Source organism: Oryx dammah, unplaced genomic scaffold (genome assembly GCF_014754425.2).
Source record: "Oryx dammah isolate SB20612 unplaced genomic scaffold, SCBI_Odam_1.1 HiC_scaffold_28, whole genome shotgun sequence".
NCBI classification, from domain to species: Eukaryota; Metazoa; Chordata; class Mammalia; order Artiodactyla; family Bovidae; genus Oryx; species Oryx dammah.
In genome coordinates this window covers 91,341,502-91,366,334 of record NW_024070212.1, presented here as the reverse complement: position 1 = coordinate 91,366,334, position 24,833 = coordinate 91,341,502, and the positions used below count along the sequence as shown (strand labels likewise).

Genomic DNA, 24,833 nt, shown 5'->3' with positions numbered 1-24,833 from the left:
CTTCCCCATCCAGGGACTGAACCTGGGACAAGGTTGTGAGGGCGTGGAATCATAACTATTAGACCACCAGGGAGCTCGCTACACACACTCTTATTTATAAGTCATTCTCATCCCATTTTACTGATGAGGAGCTTGAGCTTTAGAGAAATTAAGAATCTTGTCCAAGAGCAGGCATTCCAATGCAGTATTCAAATTCAAGACTCCCTACTCTTAACAATTATCCTTTTCCAAGACATTCCTTCTGTTAATTTTACTAGTCTACTAATTTACTGCTCTCTCTCAGGGTTTCTTCGGAGAAGGCAACGGCACCCGACTACAGTACTCTTGCCTGGAAAATCCCATGGACAGAGGAGCCTGGTGGGCTGCAGTCCATGGGGGTCGCTGAGGGTTGGACACAACTGAGCGACTTCACTTACACTTTTCACTTTCATACATTGGAGAAGGGAATGGCAACCCACTCCAGTGTTCTTGCCTGGAGAATCCCAGGGACGGGGGAGCCTGGTGGGCTGCTGTCTATGGGGTCGCACAGAGTCGGACACGACTGAAGTGACTTAGCAGTTCAGGGTTTCTTGGAGCAGATTATAAGGGTCTTCTTGATACTTTTTAGGTCATAAGAAACAAGAGACGTGCTATTGTCAGTTCTAAGAGAAAAGTCTTTAAAAAATATATTTTTAAAGGCAATCAGCCCTCAATATCCATGGGTTCTCTATCCCCAGATTCAACGTCTGTGGAACATGTTCAGAAAAAAGATTTTTATGAGGTTTCAAAAAGCAAAATCTGAATTTGCTAGTACCAGCAAATTATATGTAAATATACAGACTTTACATTGTATTAGTTATACTAGTATGAGCAAGCTACAAGTCATTTAAAGTACAGAGGAGGAAGTATGTAAGTTATACCCAAATACGACTCCTTTTTATAAGGTACTTCAGTTTCACGGGATTTGGGTATGGTGGACCCTGAAGTCAATGCCCCTGGGGACACAGAGGGGCCACCATATTCTGTTTCCCAACTCCACAAAGCTGGTCCGTGGGCGTGCCTTCGACGGGCAAAGGGAACCTATGGCGTAGGTTTTGTGGGAGACTTGGTCATAGACGTGCGGGTAGGAGTTGAGCGAGGGGTTGGTTTCTACGGCGTGGAGGTGGAAGGAGAACGGTTGGGTCCTCACCGGATGGAGGGGTGGGCGGCCCCGGTGGGGGTGGAGAGGCCCGTCCTGGGGGCGGGGTCTACGGTGGGCGAGTGCGCGTCGCCGCGCCCGGCATTTCAAACCTCGCGGCTGGAACGCTTAGCGTCAGCTCGCCGAGCGGGTGTTGCTCAGCTGCTTCCTGGCGCGGGTCGAACCCACCTCTCGCGGGATCCAGGCCCAGCTCGACGGCAGCTCTCTCCTCGACGCCTCACCGTCGCCATGGTTCACTTCTTGCACCCGGGCCTTTCGCCCCGGACCATCGTCGCTCCGGACGCTCGGAAGGATATACTAGGCTGCCTCGTGGTGCAGGTGAGCTCCGAGGAGGGCAAGGGACGGGGGCAGGAAATGGAACGCGAACCTCGGCTGGACGTCAGCCCTGGGCGAGCACGGCAAGTCGTCGGGGACCGTGCGGAGACATTTTTGGCTCGTTTCACTTACGCGGAGGGTAACGTCTGAGGAGGCTGAGCCCCTGTTAGGCTTCTGGCTTGAGATGCTGGGAAGTGCTTGTCGGAGAGTTTTCCGCCCGGGGCGTCCCAGCCTCCGGGCCCAGCGCGCCGACCCTGCGCCGCGGAGGAGTGGCGGGGTGTGTCCCGCCTCCCGCTTGACCTTGGGCGGTCTTCTCCTCTGGTCCCCTTGGTTCTCCTGTGCAAGTGAGTGCATGTGTGCTAAGTCGCTTCAGTAATTTCCGACTCTTTGCGACACTGTGGACTGTAGCCCACCAGGTTTCTCTGTCCATGGTATTCTCCAGTAAGAATACTGGAGTGGATTGCCATGCTCTCCTCCAGGGGTATCTTCCCTACCCAGGAATCGAACGCGTCTCTTCTGTCTCCTGAATTGGCAGGCGTATTGATTAGCGCCACCTGGGAAGACTACGTGTAAGCGCGGGCGACAGCTGTTTTGCAAGGTGGTGGTAAGTTTATACGTAAGCACTGGGCGTGGCTTTATGCTTGGCCCTTGGCATTTATTGTCATCCTGCGCCCAAATGCCTTAAACTTCGACTGTTCCCTAACATGTTGGGGACTTTTTGCTCCCCAGAGTATGCGACCGTCGGTCCTGGGATTGTTAACAGAAAGAGCCCGCCTGGAAGAACTGGAACCCCAAAGAGTGAAATTCCTAAAATTCCATGTGTTCTTTTAGGCCCCGCCCGCCGTTTCCTTCGGAATGCCTTTCAAACGAAGTTGAGCAACACGCAACCAAAAGAGGGTGTATTTGGAGCCTACTGTGTATCAGTTGTCGCATTTGTAAAATCTCTCGGATTTTTTGGTAGGCACTGATGGTCTCCATTTTACTAGTGTGTAGGAAAATTGAGAACCCTTGACTTGCTCAAGATCTTGAACCTGACATCATTTCTGATGTGACTCCATATTCTACAAAACCCCAAGGGCCACCCTTCTTAGAAATCAAAATCTACTGAACGCTCAACCCACGGTTAGTATGGAGGAAAGGAAATATTCTGATTGAGGTTGCACTTTACACACTAACACCTTGTTGGCCATTGTGTCCTGCAGAGATCTAGCCTGTAATCCTGTATACTTTGGACTCACTTTTAAAAGCTTCTTAAACAGTGCATAAATTTATTTGTTATTGTTTAGTTGCTAAGTCCTGTCTGGCTCCTTAGCGATCCAATGGATAGCAACACTGATCCGCAGCCCTGTCCTTCACTCTCCTGGAGTTTGCGCAAATTCAAGTCTTGTCTATTGGGTCGGTGAGTTCTATCTCATCATCTCATCCTCTGCCTCTCCCTTCTCCTTTTGCCTTCAATCTTTCCCGGCATTGGGCTTCCCTAATAGCTCAGTTGGTCAAGAATCCACCTGCAATGCAGGAGATTCCTCGGTAGGGAAGATCCGGTAGAGAAGGGATAGGTTACCAGCTTCAGTATTCTTGGGCTTCCCTTGTGGCTCAAGAATCCGTCTGCAATGCTGGAGACCTGGGTTCTGTCCCTGGGTTGAGATCCCCTGGAGAAGGGCAAGGCTACCCTCTCCAGTGTTCTGGCCTGGAGAATCCCATGGACTGTACAGTCCATGAGGTCGAAAAGAATCAGACAGGACTGAATGACTTTCACTTTCCCAGCATAAGGGTCTTTTCCAGTGAGTCAGCTTTTTGCCTCAGGTGGCCAAAATATTGGAGTTTCAGCTTTAGCATCAGTCCTTCCAATGAATGTTTAGGGTTGATTTCCTTTAGGATTGACTGGTTTGATTTTGCTGTCCAAGCAACTCTGAAGAGTCTTCTCTAGCACCACAATTTGAAAGCATCAATTCTTCGGTGCTCAGCCTTCTTTACTGTCCAACTCTCACATCCGTATGTGACTACCGGAAAAACCATAGCTTTGACTATTTGGACCTTTCTCTGCAAAGTGATGGCTCTGCTTTTTGATACTCTGGGTTTGTCATAGCTTTCCTTCCATGGCACAAGTGTCTTTTAATTTCATGACTGCATTCACAGTCTGCATTGATTTTGGAGCCCAAGAAAAAAAAAAAAGTTTGCCACTGCTTCCACTTTTTCTCTTTCTCTTTGTCATGAAGTGATGGGACCAGATGCCATCATCTTAGTTTTTTGAATGTATACTGTTGGGGTATGAGGTTGAAAGAGGAAGTGAAAAAGCTGGCTTAAAATTCAGCATTTAAAAACTAAGATCATGGCATCTGGTCCCATCACTTCATGGCAAACAGGAGGAGAAAAAGTGGAAGCAGTGACAAAGCCAGACTGGATGAAGCACAAGCTGGAATCAGGATTGCTGCTGCTGCTGCTGCTGCTAAGTCACTTCAGTCGTGTCCGACTCTGTGCGACCCCATAGACGGCAGCCCACCAGGCTCTCCCATCCCTGGGATTCTCCAGGCAAGAACACCGGAGTGGGTTGCCATTTCCTTCTCCAATGCATGAAGGTGAAAAGAGAAAGTGAAGCCGCTCAGTTGTGTCTGACTCTTAGCGACCCCATGGACTGTAGCCTACCAGGCTCCTCCGCCCATGGGATTTTCCAGGCAAGAGTACTGGAGTGGGGTGCCATTGCCTTCTCCAGGAATCAGGATTACCAGAAGAAATATCAGTAACCTCAGATACACAGAAGATACCACCCTTATGGCCAAAGTGAAGAGGAAGTAAAGAGCCTCTCTCTCTCTTTTTTTTTTTTTTTTAAAGAGCCTCTTGATGAAAGTGAAAGAGGAGAGTGAAAAAGCTGGCTTAAAACTCAGCATTCAAAAATGATGATCATGGCCTCTGGTCCTATCACTTCATGGCAAGTAGATGGGGAAAAAATGGAAACAGTGACAGACTTTATTTTCTTGGGCTCCAAAATCACTATAGATGGTGACTGCAAGTCATGAGATTAAAAGATGCTTGCTCCTTTGAAGAAAAGCTATGACAAACCTAGACAGTATGTTAAAAAGCAGAGACTACTTTTCCAGCAAAGGTCGGTCTAGTCAAAGCTATGGTTTTCCCAGTAGTCATGTATGGATGTGAGAGTTGGATGATAAAGAAAGTTGAGCACCAAAGAACTGATGCTTTTGAACTGTGGTGTTGGAGAAGACTCTTGAGAGTCCCTTGGACTGCAAGATCCAACCAGTCAATCCTAAAGGAAGTCAGTCCTGAATTGGAAGGACTGATGCTGAAGCAGAAGCTCCAATACTTTGGCTGCCTGATGCGAAGAACTGACTCATTTAAAAAGACCGTGATGCTGGGAAATACTGAAAGCAGCAGGAGGAGGAGATGACAGAGAATGAGATGGTTGGATCACTGCAGATGGTGACTGTAGCCATGAAATTAAAAGACGCTTACTCCTTGGAAGAAAAGTTATGACCAGCCTAGATAGTATATTCAAAAGCAGAGACATTACTTTGCTGACTAAGGTCCGTCTAGTCAAGGCTATGGTTTTTCCAGTAGTCATGTATGGATGTGAGAGGCTGACCGCCGAAGCATTGATGCTTTTGAACTCTGGTGTTGGGGAAGACTCTTGAGAGTCCCTTGAACTGCAAGGAGATCCAACCAGTCCATTCTGAAGGAGATCAGCCCTGGGATTTCTTTGGAAGGAATGATGCTAAAGCTAAAACTCCAGTACTTTGGCCACCTCATGCAAAGAGTTGAGTCATTGGAAAAGACTGATGCTGGGAGGGATTGGGGGCAGGAGGAGAAGGGGACGACAGAGGATGAGGTGGCTGGATGGCATCACTGACTCGATGGACGTGAGTCTGAGTGAACTCCGGGAGTTGGTGATGAATAGGGAGGCCTGGTGTGCTGCGATTCATGGGGTCGCAAAGAGTTGGACACGACTGAGTGACTGAACTGAACTCGATGGACATGAGTTTGAGCAGGCTCTGGGAGTTGGTGATGGATAGGGAAGCCTGGTGTGCTGCAGTGCATGGGGTCCCAAAGAGGCTGAGCAACTGAACTGAACTGAATTTTCAACCTTATCAAGAGGCTCTTTAGTTCCTCTTCACTTTCTGCCATTAGAGTGATATTGTCTGCATATCTGAGGTGGTTGCTGTTAGTCCAGCAATCTTGATTCCAGCTTTTGATTCATCCAGCCTGACACTTGTTTGTAGCTAATGGAAAAGCTGAGTTGTTAATGTATGTCCTAGCACAGCATGTCAAGTACATTTTTTCCTGCCACTGACGTAATTGAAAAGCAAGGTTTTCTTTAGAAAAGTGATCAGACTAATTTATTTCTGTGTGGTTCCATGCTGTACTGTGTACATTTGTCATTTGGTTAAGATTTTATTTTTAATTAATTAAAAAAATTGTACAATTCATGAATACTTTTCCTTTAGATTTCTCTGTGTTGTTTTAAATTTTATTTAGCAATGTTTTGTAGTTTTTAGTATAAATGTCTGATACATATTTTGTTAAATTTATCCCTGTTTTTGTTAGTACTGTAAATATTTTTTAAAAGTTCGTAGTTTGGGGGGTGTATCGATCTTGTATCTTATGACTTTGCTCAAGCTACTTTAAAAAAAAAATAGAAAAAAAATTTAATCAAAAGTTGATTCTTTGGAAAGATCAGTAAAATTGATAGATCTTTACAGGATAACGAAAGGAAGACTGAAATAACCAATATCAGAATGAAGGAGCTATTGTCACTACTGATGTAAAGCCACATATATTCTCTGGTTACTTTTTTAATGTTTTCTTAAGATTTTCTTTATAATCTGTTATCTGCAAATAAAGACAGCTTTACTTATTCCCTTTCAATCTGTGCTTTATATTTCCTTTTCTAAAAAATGCAGTATCTAGGACCTTTTGTAGAATGTAGGAGAGAAGTGGTGAGAAGAGACATCTTTATATCATTCTAGCTTTTGGTTTTCCCATAGATGCCTTTTATCAAGTTAAGGAAGTTTTCTTCTATTCTTAGTTTGCTGATTTTTTTTTTTTGTTTTTGCTTTTTTCAATCATGGAAATCATGAATGTGTTTTGAAATGTGTTGAAATACTTTTTCAATATATGTTAAGGACATATGTTTTTGTTCTTTATTGTGTTGATGTGGTAGGTTTTATTGATTGTGAATTTAACTTTACATTGTTGGACCTTAGTTCCTGGACCAGGAATTGAACTCTCGCCTTTGACAGTGAACGCTCAGAATCCTAACCACTGGACTGCCACAGAATTCCCTCCACTGAGGTTTTTTTTTTCCAATTGATTATTTTAAAAGTTTCATTCTGTCTTTTCTGTTGACTTACTAGTTCCGTTGCTTTTCTCTGAATGGTCACATGAAGATAACAGTTTTTAAAATGTGAACTCAAGACCTCTGGGCTCTCTAAGACCCCATTCTGTTTCGTTAAGCCTCACATTAATGAAATTTGCAAAGATGTAAAACAGTGCTGCCATTGTCCCTAAACTTCTAAAAATTCTTTTTGAAAATATATCTCTTAAAAAAAAAAGTTCTCTGTTGGGAATTGGTAATCCAGTGGTTAGGACTTGGTTCTTTCACTGCTGTGGGTACAGGTTCAGTCCTTGGTCTGGGAACTAAGATCCCACAAGCCATGTGGTGTGACCGGGAAAAGAATATGTCCTTTGTGCGAACATGTGATTGGTTTAATTTTTATTATTTCTGAATGAAATATTTTAAAGATTTCTTAATTTTAACTTATAATACAGTAAATGTTGATAGATGTAATCCAGTTTTTTAAGAGTACTGTTGGTCCTAAGACTAAAAAGTTTGAGAGTCACAGCTCTAGGTTTTAAAATGTACACGTTTGACTTCCTGCACTACTTCTAAACGTATCACTTCAGCTTACAGCAGTGTTCTTTCATCTTCTCCCCTCTTTCCTCTCCTTTGTACTATTGAAATAATACATTTTACTTTTCTAAGTTGCACAGTATGTTGTTCTTACTTTTTCTTTGATCAGTTGTAAAAGAAATTAGGAAATAAGAAAAATAGTTTTATATTTATCCCCATGCTCCTGTTTCCAGTGCTCTTCCCTTTTCTCTAGATCCCAAATATCCATCCTGTACAATGTTTCTTTACTTAAAGAACATTTTACCTTTCTTATAGTGTAGATCTGCTGATGATAGGTTCTTTCTACTTTGTCTGAAAATATCTTTATTTTACCTTTATTTTTGAAAGATACTTCAATGCACTTCGCTTTTCTTCCTAGTGCACTTAGATTTTTTGGAAACTTTTATTTAGTTAGTTGGATCTTTGTTGCTGCACGGGCTTTTCTTTAGCTGTGGTGAGCAGGGGTATCCTCTAGTTGCAGTGCAGGGCCTTCTCTTGTTGCTGAGCACAGGGCTCTAGGCTGTGCGGGCTGCAGAAATTTCGGCATGTAGGCTCAGTAGCTGTGGCTCTGGGGCTCTAGAGTACAGGGTCAGTAGTTGCACGTAGGCTTAGTTGCTCTGAGGCATGTGGGATCTTCATGAATCAGGGCTAGAATCCATGTCTGTTGCTCTTGGCAGGTGGAGTCTTTACCACTCAGTCACCAGGAAAGCCCTCTACAGCACTTTAAAAGTGTTACTTCATTGTCTTTTGGCTAGCATTGCTTCTGATGAAAATTCAGTGGTCATATTTTTTCGTTTTAAACCACCCACAGTACCTCTAGCTCCCCCTGCCCCATCCCTAGCTTAGGTTTTTCTTTATATTATAGGTTTTTAGCTATTTGTCATGTTGTAGTGTCTTCTGTTTATTTCACTTTGGGTCCATTTTTGCCCCTGGGATCAGTTGGTTGATAGTCTGTATCTAATTTCAATATTTTTTGACTTTTTAAAAAAGAAAGTTATTAAGTTTATTGTTTTTTTGTACTTGGTGAATTAGCTATGTAATTCAATTAATATTAAGCTATAAAACAATTTCATAGATTCCAAGTATAGGACATTGTCCTTGTTGACCTTTTCTATTTTTAAGTTTATTTATTTATTTTCTTGCTGCATGTGGGCTTTCTCTAGTCTCTGTTGAGATTCCATATTTATTCCCTCATTATATTCATATTCTCCTGTATATCCATGAGTTATAATATCTATTTTAAAGTTCTTGTTTGCTAATTATGTTGTTTCTGGATCTGTTTCTTGCTCTTTTTTTGGCTGCATCATGCAGCTTGTAGGATCTTAGTTCCCCATCTAGGGATTAAACCCAAACCCTCTGTAGTGAAATTGTGGAGCCCTAACCACCAGATCTCCAGGGAGTTCCCTAGATCTATTTCTGGTGATTGATTTTATTTTCTTTCCTGCTTCTTACCATTTCTTATATTTTATTGTAAGCTAAACATTATGGATCCTAGTGTGTTTAGATTTTTGTTGTCTTTGAGTCAGGCCTATATTTGAGGTTTTTAAAACAGATTTTTTTTTTTTTTTGGTCTGTGCTCTGCCCTTCATGGGATCTTAGTTTCTGACCAGGGATGGAACTGAGGCCCTCGGCAGTGAAAGCGCAGTGTCCTTACCACTGGACCAGCAGGGATTTCCTTGAGGTGTTTTTGGCTGAGCTGGGTGAAGATCTTTAGTTGCAGCATTGTAACTCTTAGTTGCAGCATGTGGGATCCCTGATGAGGGATCAGACCTTGGCTCCCGCATTGGAGTCCCAGTTTGAAGTCTCAGTCACTGGACTACCAAGAAAGTCTCTCTGAGGTTTTTAAAGTGCTATTGAAGGGACTTCTCTGGAGGTGCAGTGGTTAAAGAATACAGGAGCACAGGTTTGATCCCTGGTCTGGGAATAAAGATCCTGCATGCGCAAGCCACATGGTATGGCCAAAATTAATAACAAAACAAAAACAAAAAATGCCGCTGTAAACTTTTAAAGTTTAATTTTTTAATTGTTGGTTGTATATAAAATACAGCTTTTTGTTTGATTTTTTTACCTTATACCCATTAAAACATGTTAATTAGGAGAGTTATGTAGTAGTGTTTTGTATTTTAGAAATGATGAATCTAAACCCTTGGTTGAGATGGATTGGAAAAGGATTAAGAGTGAAGTAGAGTAATTTGGAGTTTTTTAGTATTCTTGGAAAGATATGGTAGTGACTTGAGAGGAATTGGTAGTGGAGTTAGAAAGAAGGGGATGAACTAGAAATTTATTTGGGAGGTTTGATAGTCATACAGCAGGAAATAGATGACACAGTCAGAATAAGGCTAATTTAATGAGAGTTTTGGAGAAGGAAATGGCAACCCACTCCAGTGTTCTTGCCTAGAGAATCCCAGGGATGGTGGATCCTGGTGGGCTGCCATCTGTGGGGTCGCACAGAGTCAGACTGAAGCGACTTAGCAGCAGCAATGAGAGTTTAATTAAGGGATTACTTCCAAAGATAAGGGAGAGGTATGGAAAACCACAATAGGTTCAGACGGTAAAGCGTCTGTGTACAATGCGGGCGACCCGGGTTTGATCCCTGGGTTGGGAAGATCCCCTGGAGAAGGAAATGGCAATCCATTCCTGGACTCTTGCCTGGAAAATCCCATGGACAGAGGAGCCTGGTAGGCTACAGTCCACGGGGTCGCAAAGAGTCGGACACGACTGAGCGACTTCACTTTCACTTTCGTGTCTAGTGAGAGTAGCTCTTGCCACCCCTAGGCGCAGAGGACCTCTCAGAAGGAATGTCTTAGTTCATCTAGGCTGCTGTGACTAAAATTCGGTAGACTGGGTGACTCATAAAAAACATAAATTTATTTCTTACAGTTCTGGAAACTAGGAAGTTCAAGATCAAGGTGCTGGAAGATTTGATGTCTGGTGAGAGCCCGCTTCCTGGTTCATATACATCTTTTTGCTGTGTTCTCACATGGCAGAAGGGACAAGGGAATTCTCTGAGGTCACTCTTGTTACGGGCACTAATTCCATTCAGTGAAGGCTTTACCCTCATGACCTAATGACCCAAGGTACCTCCCTCCAAACATCAAATTAGAGGTTAGACTGCAGCAAAAGAATTTTGGAAGAATGCAGACATTTAGTCAATAGCAAGAACAGAGGACTAATCTTAGAGGAGTGATTAGTGTGACATAGCCAGCCCAAGATACTTTAAATGAGAAAGAACAGGGCAAATTATCTGTGTGGAGTTGTAACCCCCAAAACATATATCCCAGTCTTAACCCTTAGAACCTGTGAATTTGACCTTTGGAGTCAGGATGTTTACAGATGTAATTAAGTTGAGGATCTTCCCCTCTTGCTTCTCTGTACCCCCACCAGGTGGCTTGTGGGACTGGGGATTGAATTTGGGCCCTTGGCAGGAAAGTACAGAGTCCTAACTACTGGGCCACCAGGGAATTCCCAGGTTGAGTATCTTGGTGAGAACATTTGATCCATCCTAAAGTTTTAGGCCAGACCCTAAATCTAATGTCTGGATTTATAGTGTTTATAAGATAAAGGGATAGAGATTTGAGACCTAGAGATACAGGGAAGAAGGCCATGTGAAGGTTAGAGTTGTGCTGCCACAAGCTGAGGGAAACCACAGCCCCCAGAAGCTGATGACGTAAGAATTCTTCCTTAGAGCCTTCAGAGGGACAATGGTCCTGCTCATACCTTGATTTCTGGACTTCTGTCTTCCAGAACTATGAGAGATAGATATCTGTTGTTTTTAGCCACCAATTTTGTGGTAATTTCTTATAGGAAATTACCTAGGAAACTAATACGTTCCAGTTTTTTGAGTTTCATGTTAGAACCAAACTAACAGCCAGAGGGTAAGGGAACCTGTTCGTGAGAACCTATTCATAGGATCTATACAAGTCACCTCAGCAGTAGAGGTGGAGAAGATTGAGTGGGTCTGGGTGGGAGGTAGGTAGCAAATACCAGATGTCTGGCACAGGTAGAACCAGTAGGATTTGCTAATGTATTGGATCTGTGTTTTGTGGGATGTTGATTAAAGATAAGGAAATGTCAGTAAAGATTAAACAGCTGAATAGATGTTATGCCATTTACTGAGCAGGAAAAGACTGGATAAATGTAGTTCCCTACATGGTAAGTTTGAAGTATTTGTGTGACACAGTTAAGTAGATATGTCAGGGAGGCAACTGGTTATCTAATACTGGCTTAAAGAGAGATCTGACCTGAAGATAATAATGTAGAATTCATTGGATTTATAGATAATATTTAGAATCATGTTATCAGTAATCAGACATTATAGAGGCAGAGTTATTAGTCATTAATGGTCTTGATGGGAAGTCAGTCTCTAAAACATACTACTGATTTATAAAACAAAGACAAGTAACAAAATACTGTGGTATAATTCTGTGTATATAAAGTTCAAAAACATGTAGAATTAAATAATATTCAGGATAATGGTTACTTCTGGGTGAAGGGATAAGTAGCATCAGGAAAGGGTATATAGGGACTTGAGAAATTTGATATATTCTGTTTAAGCTGTGTCATGAATACAAAAATATTTTTAAAATATATTGTTTTATATTTAAGTATTTTAGATATGTTCTAAACTTCATTTATGTGGGTTTAATCTTTACTGTATTTTAAATATGAGACTGCCATGTCCAATAATTTGGCAAATAATGTCATAAAGCCTTAAAAGGAAATATTCTGGATAAAATGCAGCAAATTCAATTACAGAGTAAAGGAAATCCACAGCATCCCCACCCAATTCATAGAAGCTGGAAATCACCACTGTAAGCAGGCCCTAAAATAATGAAAAATTAGAGACTAGACCTTTGCCAAAGCCAGGTGGGAAGTTTGAATGGAGACTGTGAATTGTAATATATATATATACATGAACTAACAAAAGCTGATTATACTACAGGGAAATGGTAGATCTAAAAGTCTGCTTATGGAAAAGAGAAACAGGGAACCTTGTCAGTTTTGGCTTGGATTTTTGAATGAGAAAAATATCTCCTAAAAATGTGCAATCACAGGTCTGTCCTCATACAGACTCAGGGTTTTAATTGACATTTCTTGCTTGGTTCAGGAAATGTGTAGCTGAGAAATTATCAAAATGGTCACTGATGATGCCTCTGGGTAAGTAGCATTTAGCTACCCTATGTGGCCTATCTTCTACCCAGGTTTCACAGGAGTCTAGTAAAATCTCACCAAAGATTAACTCAGAGACTTAAAGATTAGCTCATGGACTTCCCTTGTGGTTCAGTGGTTAAGACTCTGTACTCCCAATCCTAGGGGTATGGATTTGATCCCTGGTTGGGGATAATACTAATATCTTGCACATTGTGCCATGAGGCCTTAAAAAAAGAAAAGATTAGTTCACAATCTTAAATTATGAAACATGAACCTCTCTGATTAAGAATCAACAGAATCAGGGGCTGTCCTGGTGGTGTAGTGGTTGGCAGTCTGCCTGCCAAAGCAGGAGATAACAGGTTTCATCTCTGGTTTGGGAAGATCCCAGATGCCATGGAGCATCTAAGCCTATGTGCCGCAGTACTGAGCCCTATGCTCCAGAGCCCAGGAGCCACAACTGCTGAAGCCTGTCTTCTAGAACCTGTGCTCCATACCAAGAGAAGCCACCACAATGAGAAGCCTATACAGTACAATGAAGACCCACCTGGGTAAAAAAATAAATAAGTAAATCTTTAAAAAAAAGAATCAACAGAATTAGATTCCCAGAGACTTCAGAAAATGGTTTTACTGAAACACTATAAAGCAAGTGTGTTTAAAGTTTATTAAATAAATATTGCATAGGAATGTGGAATGTTAGGTCCATGAATCAGGGCAAATTGGAAGTGGTCAAGCAGGAGATGACAAGAGTGAACATCGACATTCTAGGAATCAGTGAACTAAGACGGACTGGATGGGTGAGTTTAGCTCAGATGACCATTATATCTACTACTGTAGGCAGGAATCCCTTAGAAGAAATGGAGTAGCCATCATGGTCAACAAAAGATTCTGAAATGCAGTACTTGGATGCAATCTCAAAAATGACAGAATGATCTCTGTGCGTTTCCAAGGCAAACCATTCAGTATCACGGTAATCCAAGTCTATGCCTCAACCAGTAACGCTGAAGAAGCTGAAGTTGAACAGTTCTATGAAGACCTACAAGACCTTCTAGAACTAACACCCAAAAAAGATGTCCTTTTCATTATAAGGGACTGGAATGCAAAAGTAGGAAGTCAAGAAACACCTGGAATAACAGGCAAATTTGGCCTTGGAATACAGAATGAAGCAGGGCAAAGGCTAATAGAGTTCTGCCAAGAGAACGTACTGGTCATAGCAAACACCCTCTTCCAACAACACAAGAGAAGACTCTACTGATGACACATGGACATCACCAGATGGTCGACACTGAAATCAGATTGATTATGTTCTTTGCAGCCAAAGATGGAGAAGCTCTATACAGCAGCAGAAACAAGACTGGGAGCTGACTGTGGCTCAGATCATGAATTCCTTATTGCCAAATTCAGACTGAAATTGAAGAAAGTGGAGAAAACCACTAGACCATTCAGGTATGACCTAAATCAAATCCCTTATGATTATACAGTGGAAGTGAGAAATAGATTTAAGGGACTAGATCTGATAGACAGAATGCCTGATGAACTATGGATGGAGGTTCGTGACATTGAATAGGAGACAGCAATCAAGAAATCAAGTTTTCATTTCCCCAAGAAAAAGAAATGCAAAAAAGCAAAATGGCTGTCTGAGGAGGCCTTACAAATAGCTATGATAAGAAGGGAAGTGAAAAGCAAAGGAGAAAAGGAAAGATATAAGCATCTGAACGCAGAGTTCCAAAGAATAGCAAGGAGAGATAAGAAAGCCTTCCTCAGGGATCAGTGCAAAGAAATAGAGGAAGACAATAGAATGGGAAAGACTAGAGATCTCTTCAAGAAAATTAGAGATACCATGGGAACATTTCATGCATAGATGGCCTCGATAAAGGACAGAAATGGTATGGACCTAACAGAAGCAGAAGATATTAAGAAGAGGTGGCAAGAATACACAGAAGAACTGTACAAAAAAGATCTTCACGACCCAGATAACCACGATGGTGTGATCACTCACCTAGAGCCAGACATCCTGGAATGTGAAGTCAAGTGGGCCTTAGAAAGCATCACTATGAACAAAACTAGTGGAGGTGATGCAATTCCAGTTGAGCTATTTCAAATCCTGAAAGATGATGCTGTGAAAGTGCTGCACTCAATATGCCAGCACATTTGGAAAACTCAGCAGTGACCACAGGACTGGAAAAGGTCAGTTTTCATTCCAATCCCAAAGAAAGGCAATGCCAAAGAATGCTCAAGCTACCGCACAATTGCACTCATCTCACACGCTAGTAAAGTAATGCTTAAAATTCTCCAAGCCAGGCTTTAGCAATATATGAATTTTGAACTTCCAGATGTTCAAGCTAGTTTTAGAAAAGGCAGAGGAACCAGAGATCAAATTGCCAACATCTGCTGGATAATGGCAAAAGCAAGAGAGTTCCAGAAAAACAACTATTTCTCCTTTATTGACTATGCCAAAGCCTTTGACTGTGTGGATCACAATAAACTGTGGAAAATTCTTCAAGAGATGGGAATACCAGACCACCTGACCTGCCTCTTGAGAAACCTCTATGCAGGTCAGGAAGCAACAGTTAGAACTGGACATGGAACAACAGACTAGTTCCAAATAGGAAAAGGAGTACGTCAAGACTGTATATTGTCACCCTGCCTAATTAACTTATATACAGAGTACATCATGAGAAAACTGGGCTAGAAGAACTACAAGCTGGAATAAAGACTGCTGGGAGAAATATCAATAACCTCAGATATGCAGATGACCCTACCCTTATGGCAGAAAGTGAAGAAGAACTAAAGAGCCTCTTGATGAAAGTGAAAGAGGAGAGTGAAAAAGTTGGCTTAAAGCTTAAGATTCAAAAAACTAAGATCATGGCATCCGGTCCCATCACTTCATGGCAAATAGTTGGGGGAACTGGCTGACTTTATTTTTCTGGGCTCCAAAATCAGTGCAGATGGTGACTGCAGCCATGAAATTAAAAGACTCCTTGGAAGGAAGCTTATGACCAACCTAGACAGCATATTCAAAAGCAGAGACATTACTTTGTAACAAAGGTCCATCTTAGTCAAGGCTATGGTTTTTCCAGTGTTCATGTATGGATGTGAGACTTCGACTATAAAGAAAGCTGAGCACTGAAGAATTGATGCTTTTGAACTGTGGTGTTGGAGAAGACTCTTGAGAGTCCCTTGGACTGCAAGGAGATCCAACCAGTCCATCCTGAGGGAGATCAGTCCTGAGCGTTCATCAGAAGGACTGATGCTGAAGCTGAAACTCCAATACTTTGGCCACCTGATGCAGAGAGCTGACTTATTTGAAAAGACCCTGATGCTGGGAAAGATTGAAGGCAGGAGGAGAAGGGGACGACAGAGGATGGGATTCTTGGATGGCATCACCTACTCGATGGACATGGGTTTGGGTGGACTCCGGAAGTTGGTGATGGACAGGGAGGCCTGGCGTGCTGCAGTTTATGGGGTTGCAAAAAGTCGGACACGACTGAGCGACTGAACTGAACTGAAATAAATGAAAAAAGAGCAATGTACAATTAGACTATGAAGAACTAAATGCGACAGAATAAAGAAATAGCGACCTGGAAGGTAGATCTGTAGAAATTACCCGTGGGAAGCATAATTTCCATTTTCACATGGGCATATGAACCAATTCTGTGTTTTGAGACCCAAGTAAAAGTCTGCTAAGACTGTTTCAGGGAATTTTTTTGCTTCCCTGAAATTGATGCTTCTTTCTGACATGAATTCGGACATGGTAGGGTTTGATGCAGTTGAAACTCTCATATGTTCTTTGGGAATGCGAAATAATAGAGCCACATTGCAAGAACAGGTGAGTACTTTCTTATGTAAAGTTACATACACACTTAACACGTAGGAAGTGTGGAATTCCAGGGACACAGAAATCCCATTTTTAGGTGACTACCCATGAAAAATGAAAACTGTGTTCCCACAAAAGTTAATGTGGGAAGCCCCACCAGGGACTTCCTTTGTGATCTACTGGTTGGAAATTCAACAGCCAGTGCAAAGGACACAGGTTCGATTCCTGGTCTGGAAAGACCGTACATGCCACAGAAGAACTAAGCTCAGCTAAGCTCTAGAGCCTGCAAGCTGCACTACTGAGCCCGTATGCTGCAACGGGAGAAAGCCTGAGCACAACAAAGACCCAGCCCATCGAGAAATAAATAATTAAAAAAAAATTTTATGTGAGTTGTTACAGCTTTATTCAAATTTGTCTAAAATGCAAATAACCCAATTGCTCTTCAGTTGGTAAAGAAAGAAATTCTAGTATATTCATTACAGTGGAATGCTTCTCAGCAATAAAAAGGAACAAATTACAGAAGCATGGAACAACACCAATAAACCTGTGTTAAAATGCATTATGCAAAATGAAAGAAGTCAGATTTGAAAGGCCTAATTACTTAATGATTCTGTTTATATGACATTTTGGGGAAGGCAGGACACTGGAGACAGAACAAAGATGAGTAGTTGCTTGTGATTGGTAAGAGGGATTGTCTGCAAAGGGACACTGGAGAATTTCTGGGTTATGGAACTGTTCTATATCTTTATTATGGTGGTAGTATACAACTGTATGGATTCATCAAAACTCATTGAACTAACTATATAGCAAAATAATTTTTTTGCTATGTATAAATTATACTATAATTAAAAGAAAAACAATGAATAAGAAGATAGTACAGTATTCAGAGTAAATCAGAGTAAACTTACTGGAGAAATTTGGTTATGAAGAAGAGTAACTGAAGAGGATGTGGGAGTCAACAGAAGGTTTTTGTTTTTAAAGCAAATAATGGAGCTTAAATTGTATAAGAATGATCTGTTTATGGGAATTCCCTGGTGGTCTGTTGGTTAGGACTCGCTGCTTTCAGTGCACAGACTTAGATTCAGCTCCTGGACGGGAAACTTCAGATCCTGCAAGCTGCAGGGCACAGCCAGGAAAAAGAAGAATGATCCATTTGAGAAGGATAGTTTGAAGATGTGTATAAGTGAAGAAACAAGAGGAGCCAAGACAGGAAGGATGAAATCCAGTCAGCACATGTGGAAGTGTTGGTCTTTGCAAGGATGTACGTGTTTTCCATAGAAGAGAAGACCGAGGAAAAGATGCATGCAGTTTTGAGCTAAATTTGATGGGGAGGTGGCTTCATTATTTTCACTGAAGTAGATCACATTCTGATATCAGTGTGAAATGGGTTTGAGGAACAAGTAGAAGGCATGAAATAATTGTTGCTTGATAGTGGGAGAGTGCCCCGTCTAAGGAGACTTTGAATGATTTCCAGCTACTTAGGGCTCATTTGAAGTTAATGTTCATGATTTTCCATGACATAATATGTTATGTGAATCTTCCCCTCTTCATAGGTGATTAGCTGCCGGATGTTGCCATAAAAAAAGGTGAATAGCAAAGTTCTTCCAGGAGAATGTCTGAAGAGTATGATGGAGGAGAGGAAACAAGGAGTTGAGGATATTTATGAAGGAGTAATCTATAATTTGGACTATGGAGGGAATTTATTCAGTAAAAAGTGGTGTGGAGGTCATTGAATGTATTGCATGTTGAAACCTTTGACAAAGACGGCAATCCCTGGCTTATCGTTCTCTCTTTATGCCTGAATGCCATACCTTTCAAATGTTTGTTGAATGAACAAATGTCAGTCTCTTAGCGGAGATGTCTTATATCTCTCAGTTTGTATTCTTCTACAGCCTCCTTATTATAACAGTCTTTTATAGTGTGAACACTTTTGAGGGTGGGTATGGGCAGACCTTCTTATCCTCTGGCACGTAGTAATCACTGAATAAATATTTGCTGAATAAATGACTGTATGATTTCTGCTTGCTTAGTTCCTTGTGTTGTATTGAAATCTTCAGATTTATGGGATGTATTCTCTACTAAATTGTTTGGTCCAAAAGGATTAGAGCTATAACTTCCTCATCCCTGTATTCTCAGGGGCTGGCACAGAACAGGAGATAAGTGAAGGATTGAGAGAACTTAATTTTTTAAAAAGATACAACAGAAGCTACAACAGGTCAAATTTTCCACATGGTTGATAATTGGAATAAGGTGGTTTCATTGCATATAAATCATTAGAGTGAGAAGAATGTATCTTAAGATATTCTCATGTATAACATGACCACTTTTGTGTTGAATTTTTGTAGATGTAACAAGTTTGTTTGTTTGGGGGTTTGTTTGCTAGGAGGAGGCATCTCCCTACTCTTTGGTCAACATATGCCTGAACGTCCTGGTTGCTAACCTGGAGAAATTGTGTTCTGAAAGATCTGATGGAACACTTTGTCTTCCGGAGCATTGGAGTTTTCCTCAGGAATTAGCTGATCGATTCGTTGGGATGATGGCTTGGCAAGGTAACGATAAGACTGCTTTATGGTGTACTTTTATAGCACTTGACTATTTGAAAAGCACTTTTGCATATAATTCTGTTTTGTTCCTCTCAACAACCTGCTGAGAAATATAGAAATTTGTGTGGAGGTTGATTCTCAGAGTCTTTCTGGGATCCTTTGATGAAAATTATCTTCCTTCTAGGTTTGCCCTGCTATTGCTATAGTCTCATTTCCCATTCTTTTGATTGTGAGTGTGAACCTTAAAAAATTTTTTCCTTTACTTCCTTTAGTAGTAGGGCTTTCAAAGGGCTGTTTGCTATGTTAGTGTTTTCTTAATGAAAAATTTTGGGGAGTAACACATGATTGAGATAAAATTCACATAGTGTTTAATTCATCCACTTAAAGTATATGGTTCAGTTATTTTTTTTTAACATATTCACAGATTTGTGCAGCCATCATCCCAGTCAGTTTTCATCACCTTAAAAAAAAAAAATCCTTATTCATCCCCCTATAATTCTTAGCAGTCACTAATCTACTTTCTACCTCTATGGATTTGCCTTTTCTGAACATTTAGTGTAAATGGAATCATTTAATATGTGACCTATTGTGTCTTTGGAGAAGGCAATGGCACCCCACTCCAGTACTCTTGACTGGAAAATCCCATGGACGGAGGAGCCTGATGGGCTGCAGTCCAAGGGGGCGCTAAGAGTCGGACACGACTGAGCAACTTCACTTTCAGTTTTCACTTTCATGCATTGGAGTAGGAAATGGCAACCCACTCCAGTGTTCTTGCCTGGAGAATCCTAGGGACGGGGGATCCTGGTGGGCTGCCACCTATGGGGTCGCACAGAATTGGACATGACTGAAGTGACTTAGCAGCAGCAGCAGCATTGTGTCTTGCTTCTTTCATTTAGCATAATATTGTCAAGGTTCATCCATTTTGTAACATCAACTACTACTGAATTTTTATGGCTGTGTAATATTCCACTGTATTGATATACTACCTTTTATTCATTTCTCAGTTGATGAACATTAGGTTTATTTTTAAGATTTTTTTTTTTAATGTGGACTATTTTTAGTCTTTATTAAGTTTGTTACAGTATTGCTTCTGTTTTATGTTTTGCTTTTTCGACCACAAGGTGTGTGGGATTGTAGCTCCCAGACCAGGGACTGAACCCTCACCCTGTGCACTGGAAGGGAAAATCTTAACTACTAGACTGCCAGGGAAGTCCCTGTGTTGTTTTTATTATACATTTTGGCTATTACGAATAATGCTTCTATAAACATTAGTGTACACATTTGTGTGTGTGGATATATGCTTTTATATCTTTGGCTGTATACCCAGGAGTGGAATTGCCAGGTTAAGTGGTAGCTTTGTGTTTAACTTTTTGAAGAACTTCGAATTCTTTCCCAAAGTAGCTGGACCATTTTATGTTCCCACCAGCAGTTGGAACAGAAGTGTTCCAATTTCTCCACATCCTTACCAAAACTTGTTGTCTAATGACTTTGATGACAGCCATTCTGGTGGATGTGAAGCGGTATCTATTGTGATTTTTATGTGCATTTCCCTAATAGCTAATTGGCTTCCCTGGTGGCTCAGACAGTAAAGAATCTGCTTTCAATGCAGGAGACCTGGGTTTGATCCCTGGGTTGGGAAGATCCCTTGGAGAAGGGAATGGCTACCCACTCCAGTATTCTTGCTGAAAAATTCCATAGACAAGAGGAGCCTGGCAAGCTATAGTTCATGGAGTCACAAAGAGTCAGATGTGACTGAGCACAATATAAAATATAAATATAAAAAATACACATATACCTCCTTTATCCATTCATCTGTTATTGGTATGTATGTTCCTGTTGCCATTTTAAAAATTGTTTTTATAGGTCTTTTTCTTCTCTTGTGTTTTCTACCTAGAGAATCTCCTTTAACATTTGTTTATAGATGGTACCCATTCATCTGTTGCTGGACACTTAACGTTGCTTCCATTTCTTGGCAGTTGTAAATAATGCTCCTGTGAACATTAGGATGTATATATCTTTTCAGATCAGTGTTTCGTTTTTTCTTGGATATTTACCCAGCAGTGGAATTGCTGGTCATATGATAGTTGGGTTTTTTTAAGAAAACTCTACATTGTTTTCCACAGTAGCTGCACAAATTTTTACATTCCCACCAACAGTATATGAGGGTTTCCTTTTCTCCACCTCCTCACCAGCGTTTGTTATTTGAGTTCTGTCTGATGATAGCAGTTCTGACGGGTATGAGGTGATACCTCATTCTGGTTTTGATTTGGATTTCCCTGGTGATTGGTGATGTAACACATACATCTTTTCATGTGCCTGTTGGGCATATGCGTGTCTTTGGAGAAATGTCTGTTTAGGTCTTCTTTCCATTGCTAAATAGAATTGTTTGTTTTCTTGTTATTAAATTATATGAGTTTATGTATGCATTGTGGATGTTTTATTGGTTGTATTAGGTTGGTGAAAAAGTAATGGCAATTCTTCAGACTGTGAATTTTTATTTTAAATCATTATACCTAGGCTCAAACACATCTTTATTAATCAAAAAAGTAACCATTACAATCAACATATGTTTTTCTAATGAGAAGTAAGTGTTTTTATTCCTGTAGGATAAAAATCTGTATTTTGGGATTCAGTGAACTCTTGGAAGGCATTTTCTGCCTCTGTTGGCTGTGGAAGCATTTTCCCTGCAAAAAGTTGTCGAGATGCTTGAAGAAGTGTTAGTCGGTTAGTAAGAAGTCAGGTGAATATGGTGGATGAGGCAAAACTTTTAGCCCAGTTTGTTCAACTTCTGACACATCGATTGTGTGACGTGGGGTTGGGCATTGTAGTCGGAGAAATAGTTCATTGTTGTTGGGTAAAATAAGAGAAGACAACACTTGAAAACAATGATTTTTTGGATTTTTGGTCACCTCATGAGGCACCCAGTTACCGAACTTTTTCACCTTTCCAATTTGCCTCAAATGCCAAATGACCACAGAATGGTCAATGTTGAGTTCTTCAGCCACTTCTCATGTAGTTTTAAGAGGATCAGCTTCGATGTTTACTCTCAGTCGTTTGTTGTCAACTTCCGATGCCCAGCTACTACACTCATCTTCAAGGCACTTGTCTCCTTTGTGAAACTTCTTGAACCAAACATACTGCATTGCATGTTAGTTATCAGTTCCTGGGCCAAGTGTGTTGTTGATGTTGTCTGAGTTGTCTCCACTGCTTTACAGTCCATTTTGAACTTGAATAAGAAAATTGCTTGATTTGCTTTTTGTCTAACATCATTTCTGTAGTCTAAAATAAATAACAATAAACAGCATGAGAAATGCTGGATGAAGCACAAGCTGGAATTAAGTTTGCTGGGAGAAATATCAATAACCTCTAATATGATACCACCCTTATGGCAGAAAGCAAAGAACTAAAGAGTCTCTTGATGAAAGTGAAAGATGAGAGTGAAAAAGTTGGCTTAAAGCTCAACATTCAGAAAACGAAGATCATGGCATCTGGTCCCATCAGTTCATGGCAAATAGATGGGGAAACAGTCGAAATAGTGACAGACTTTATTTTCTTGGGCTCCAAAATCACTGCAGATGGTGACTGCAGCCATGAAATTAAAAGACGCTTACTCCTTGGAAGAAAAGTTATGACCACCCTAGACAGCTTATTAAAAAGCAGAGACATTACTTTGCCAACAAAGGTCTATCTAGTCAAGGCTGTGGTTTTTCCAGTAATGGTTAGTCATGTATGGATGTGAGAGTTGGACTATAAAGAAAGATGAGCACTGAAGAATTGATGCTTTTGAACTGTGGTGCTGGAAAAGACTCTTGAGAGTCCCTTGAACTGCAGGGAGATCCAAGCAGTCCATCCTGAGGGAGATCAGTCCTGGGTGTTCATGGGAAGGACTGATGCTGAAGTTGAAACTCCAATACTTTGGCTACCTAATGTGAAGAACTGACTCATTGGAAAAGACCCTAATGCTGGGAAAGATTGAAGGCGGGAGGAGAAGGGGATGACAGAGGATGAGATGGTTGGATGACATCACCAACTCAATGGACATGAGTTTGAGTAAACTCCAGGAGCTGGTGATGGACAGGGAGGCCTGGCGTGCTGCAGTCCGTGGGGTTGCAAAGAGTCAGACATGACTGAGTGACTGAATTGAACTGAATTGAACTGAAACAGCATGTAACAAGTCATTAGCAAAAAACATAGAATGAGAAATGCACATTAAAATGATGTAACCACATTTATTTAAGAATGTATCCCAATATCAAATGGCAAAGTTCAACAATGCAAAACCTCAGTTACTTTTGCACCAACCTAATAGATTGGAGGGGAGAGCTCACTCCAGAGTAGTGTTTCACTCTGCCATGTTGCTGATGTTATGCCCTCTGCTCTAATTCTTACTTCTTTTCTTCTGCTTACTTTGGATTTAATTTGTTCTTCTTTTTCTAGTTTCCTAAGGCGGGAACTTAGATTATTGATTTTAGATCTTCTTTACTAATGTATGCATTCACAGCTATAACTTTCCCACCTAGCACTGCCTTTTCTGCGTCCCATAGATTTGGGTAAGTTTTGTTCTTATTTTCATTTAGTTCAAAATATTTTGTAGTTTCTCTTGATTTTTTCCCCTTGATTCATCTGATATTTAGAAGTATGTTTATCTTCATGTATTTTGGGACTTCCAGTTATTTTCTTTCTTTAAAGAAACTGGTCATTTGTTTTGTACAGTATCCTACAATCTGGACTTTACCATTGTTTGTGCTGTGATTTGACATGTTTTTCTGATTCTTGTAATTCCTATACATTGAAAATCAGACGTAGAGGCTTGACCAAATTGAAATTTGATGTTTAGTAGTGATGTTTGTACTTCTTGTCCTCAGTCGCTTCAGTTTTGTCTGACTCTTCACAAACCCCATGGACTGGAGTCTGCCAGGCTCTTCTGTCCATGGCAGTTCTCCAAGCAAGAATTCTGGAGTGGGTTGCCATTCCTTCTGCATTGTACTTCTGAAGGGTGTTAATAAAGTCTGATTGTCTGGTTGGTTTTCACTTTTGGTGACTGTAGATGATAATTACCTACCTAGATTTATTAAATCAGCAGGGGTTTTTGTATGTTTGACTTAATGTTTATTACTCTCAACCTTGCTGGTTGGAGTAACTTTATTTTTCTGTTTTTTATCCTTCGTTACTGTTCCACACTTTCTTTTGTATGACTCTGTTTCTATATATATGTGTTGTCTTATGTTCCTCAGGTTTCCATCTTGGAAAGCTATGTATATTTTCTCACTTTGTATATGTATACTCCCTGGATAATCTTTGGTTTAGCTACCACTTCTACTTTAATTTCCCAGAGTTTTCGGTGCAGGTCTTTATTCGAAGCTCCAGAACCACATACAAGATGCAGGTATCTTGTAACTCTTATCTAGGCTGCTGAATCATCCTATTCTTTCGGGTTTCTTCTACTTCAGTGTCTGCTGCTTATCTTTCTGCTCATCTAGCTTCCCTTGAAGGACAGTGCAGAAGCTATCTAATCCTGAGTGTCAGTTCAGTTCAGTTCAGTCGCTCAGTCATGTCCGACTCTTTGCGACCCCATGAACCGCAGCACACCAGGCCTCCCTGTCCATCACCAACTCTCGGAGTTCACTCAGACTCGCGTCCATCGAGTCAGTGATGCCATCCAGCCATCTCATCCCCTCTCTTCCCCTTCTCCTGCCTCCAATCCCTCCCAGCATCAGAGTCTTTTCCAATGAGTCAACTCTTCGCATGAGGTGGCCAGAGTTTTGGAGTTTCAGCTTCAACATCAGTCCTTCCAATGAACACTCAGGACTGATCTCCTTCAGAATGGACTGGTTGGATCTCCTTGCAGTCCAGGGGACTCTCAAGAGTCTTCTCCAACACCACAGTTCAAAAGCATCAATTCTTCGGTGCTCAGCTTTCTTCATAGTCCAACTC

General features: G+C 41.1%; 1 protein-coding gene across 1 annotated transcript in view; it reads left to right on the top strand.

Moving 5' to 3' along the window:
* Positions 1-1,405: 1,405 nt before the first annotated feature.
* ZYG11A (zyg-11 family member A, cell cycle regulator) overlaps positions 1,406-24,833 on the top strand; it is a 61,885-nt gene continuing 38,457 nt past the window's right edge. Inside the window, exons 1-2 of the mRNA XM_040231161.1 lie at positions 1,406-1,495; positions 18,740-18,905. Coding sequence (XP_040087095.1) covers positions 1,406-1,495; positions 18,740-18,905 — 256 coding nt within the window. The remainder of the gene's footprint in view (positions 1,496-18,739; positions 18,906-24,833) is intronic.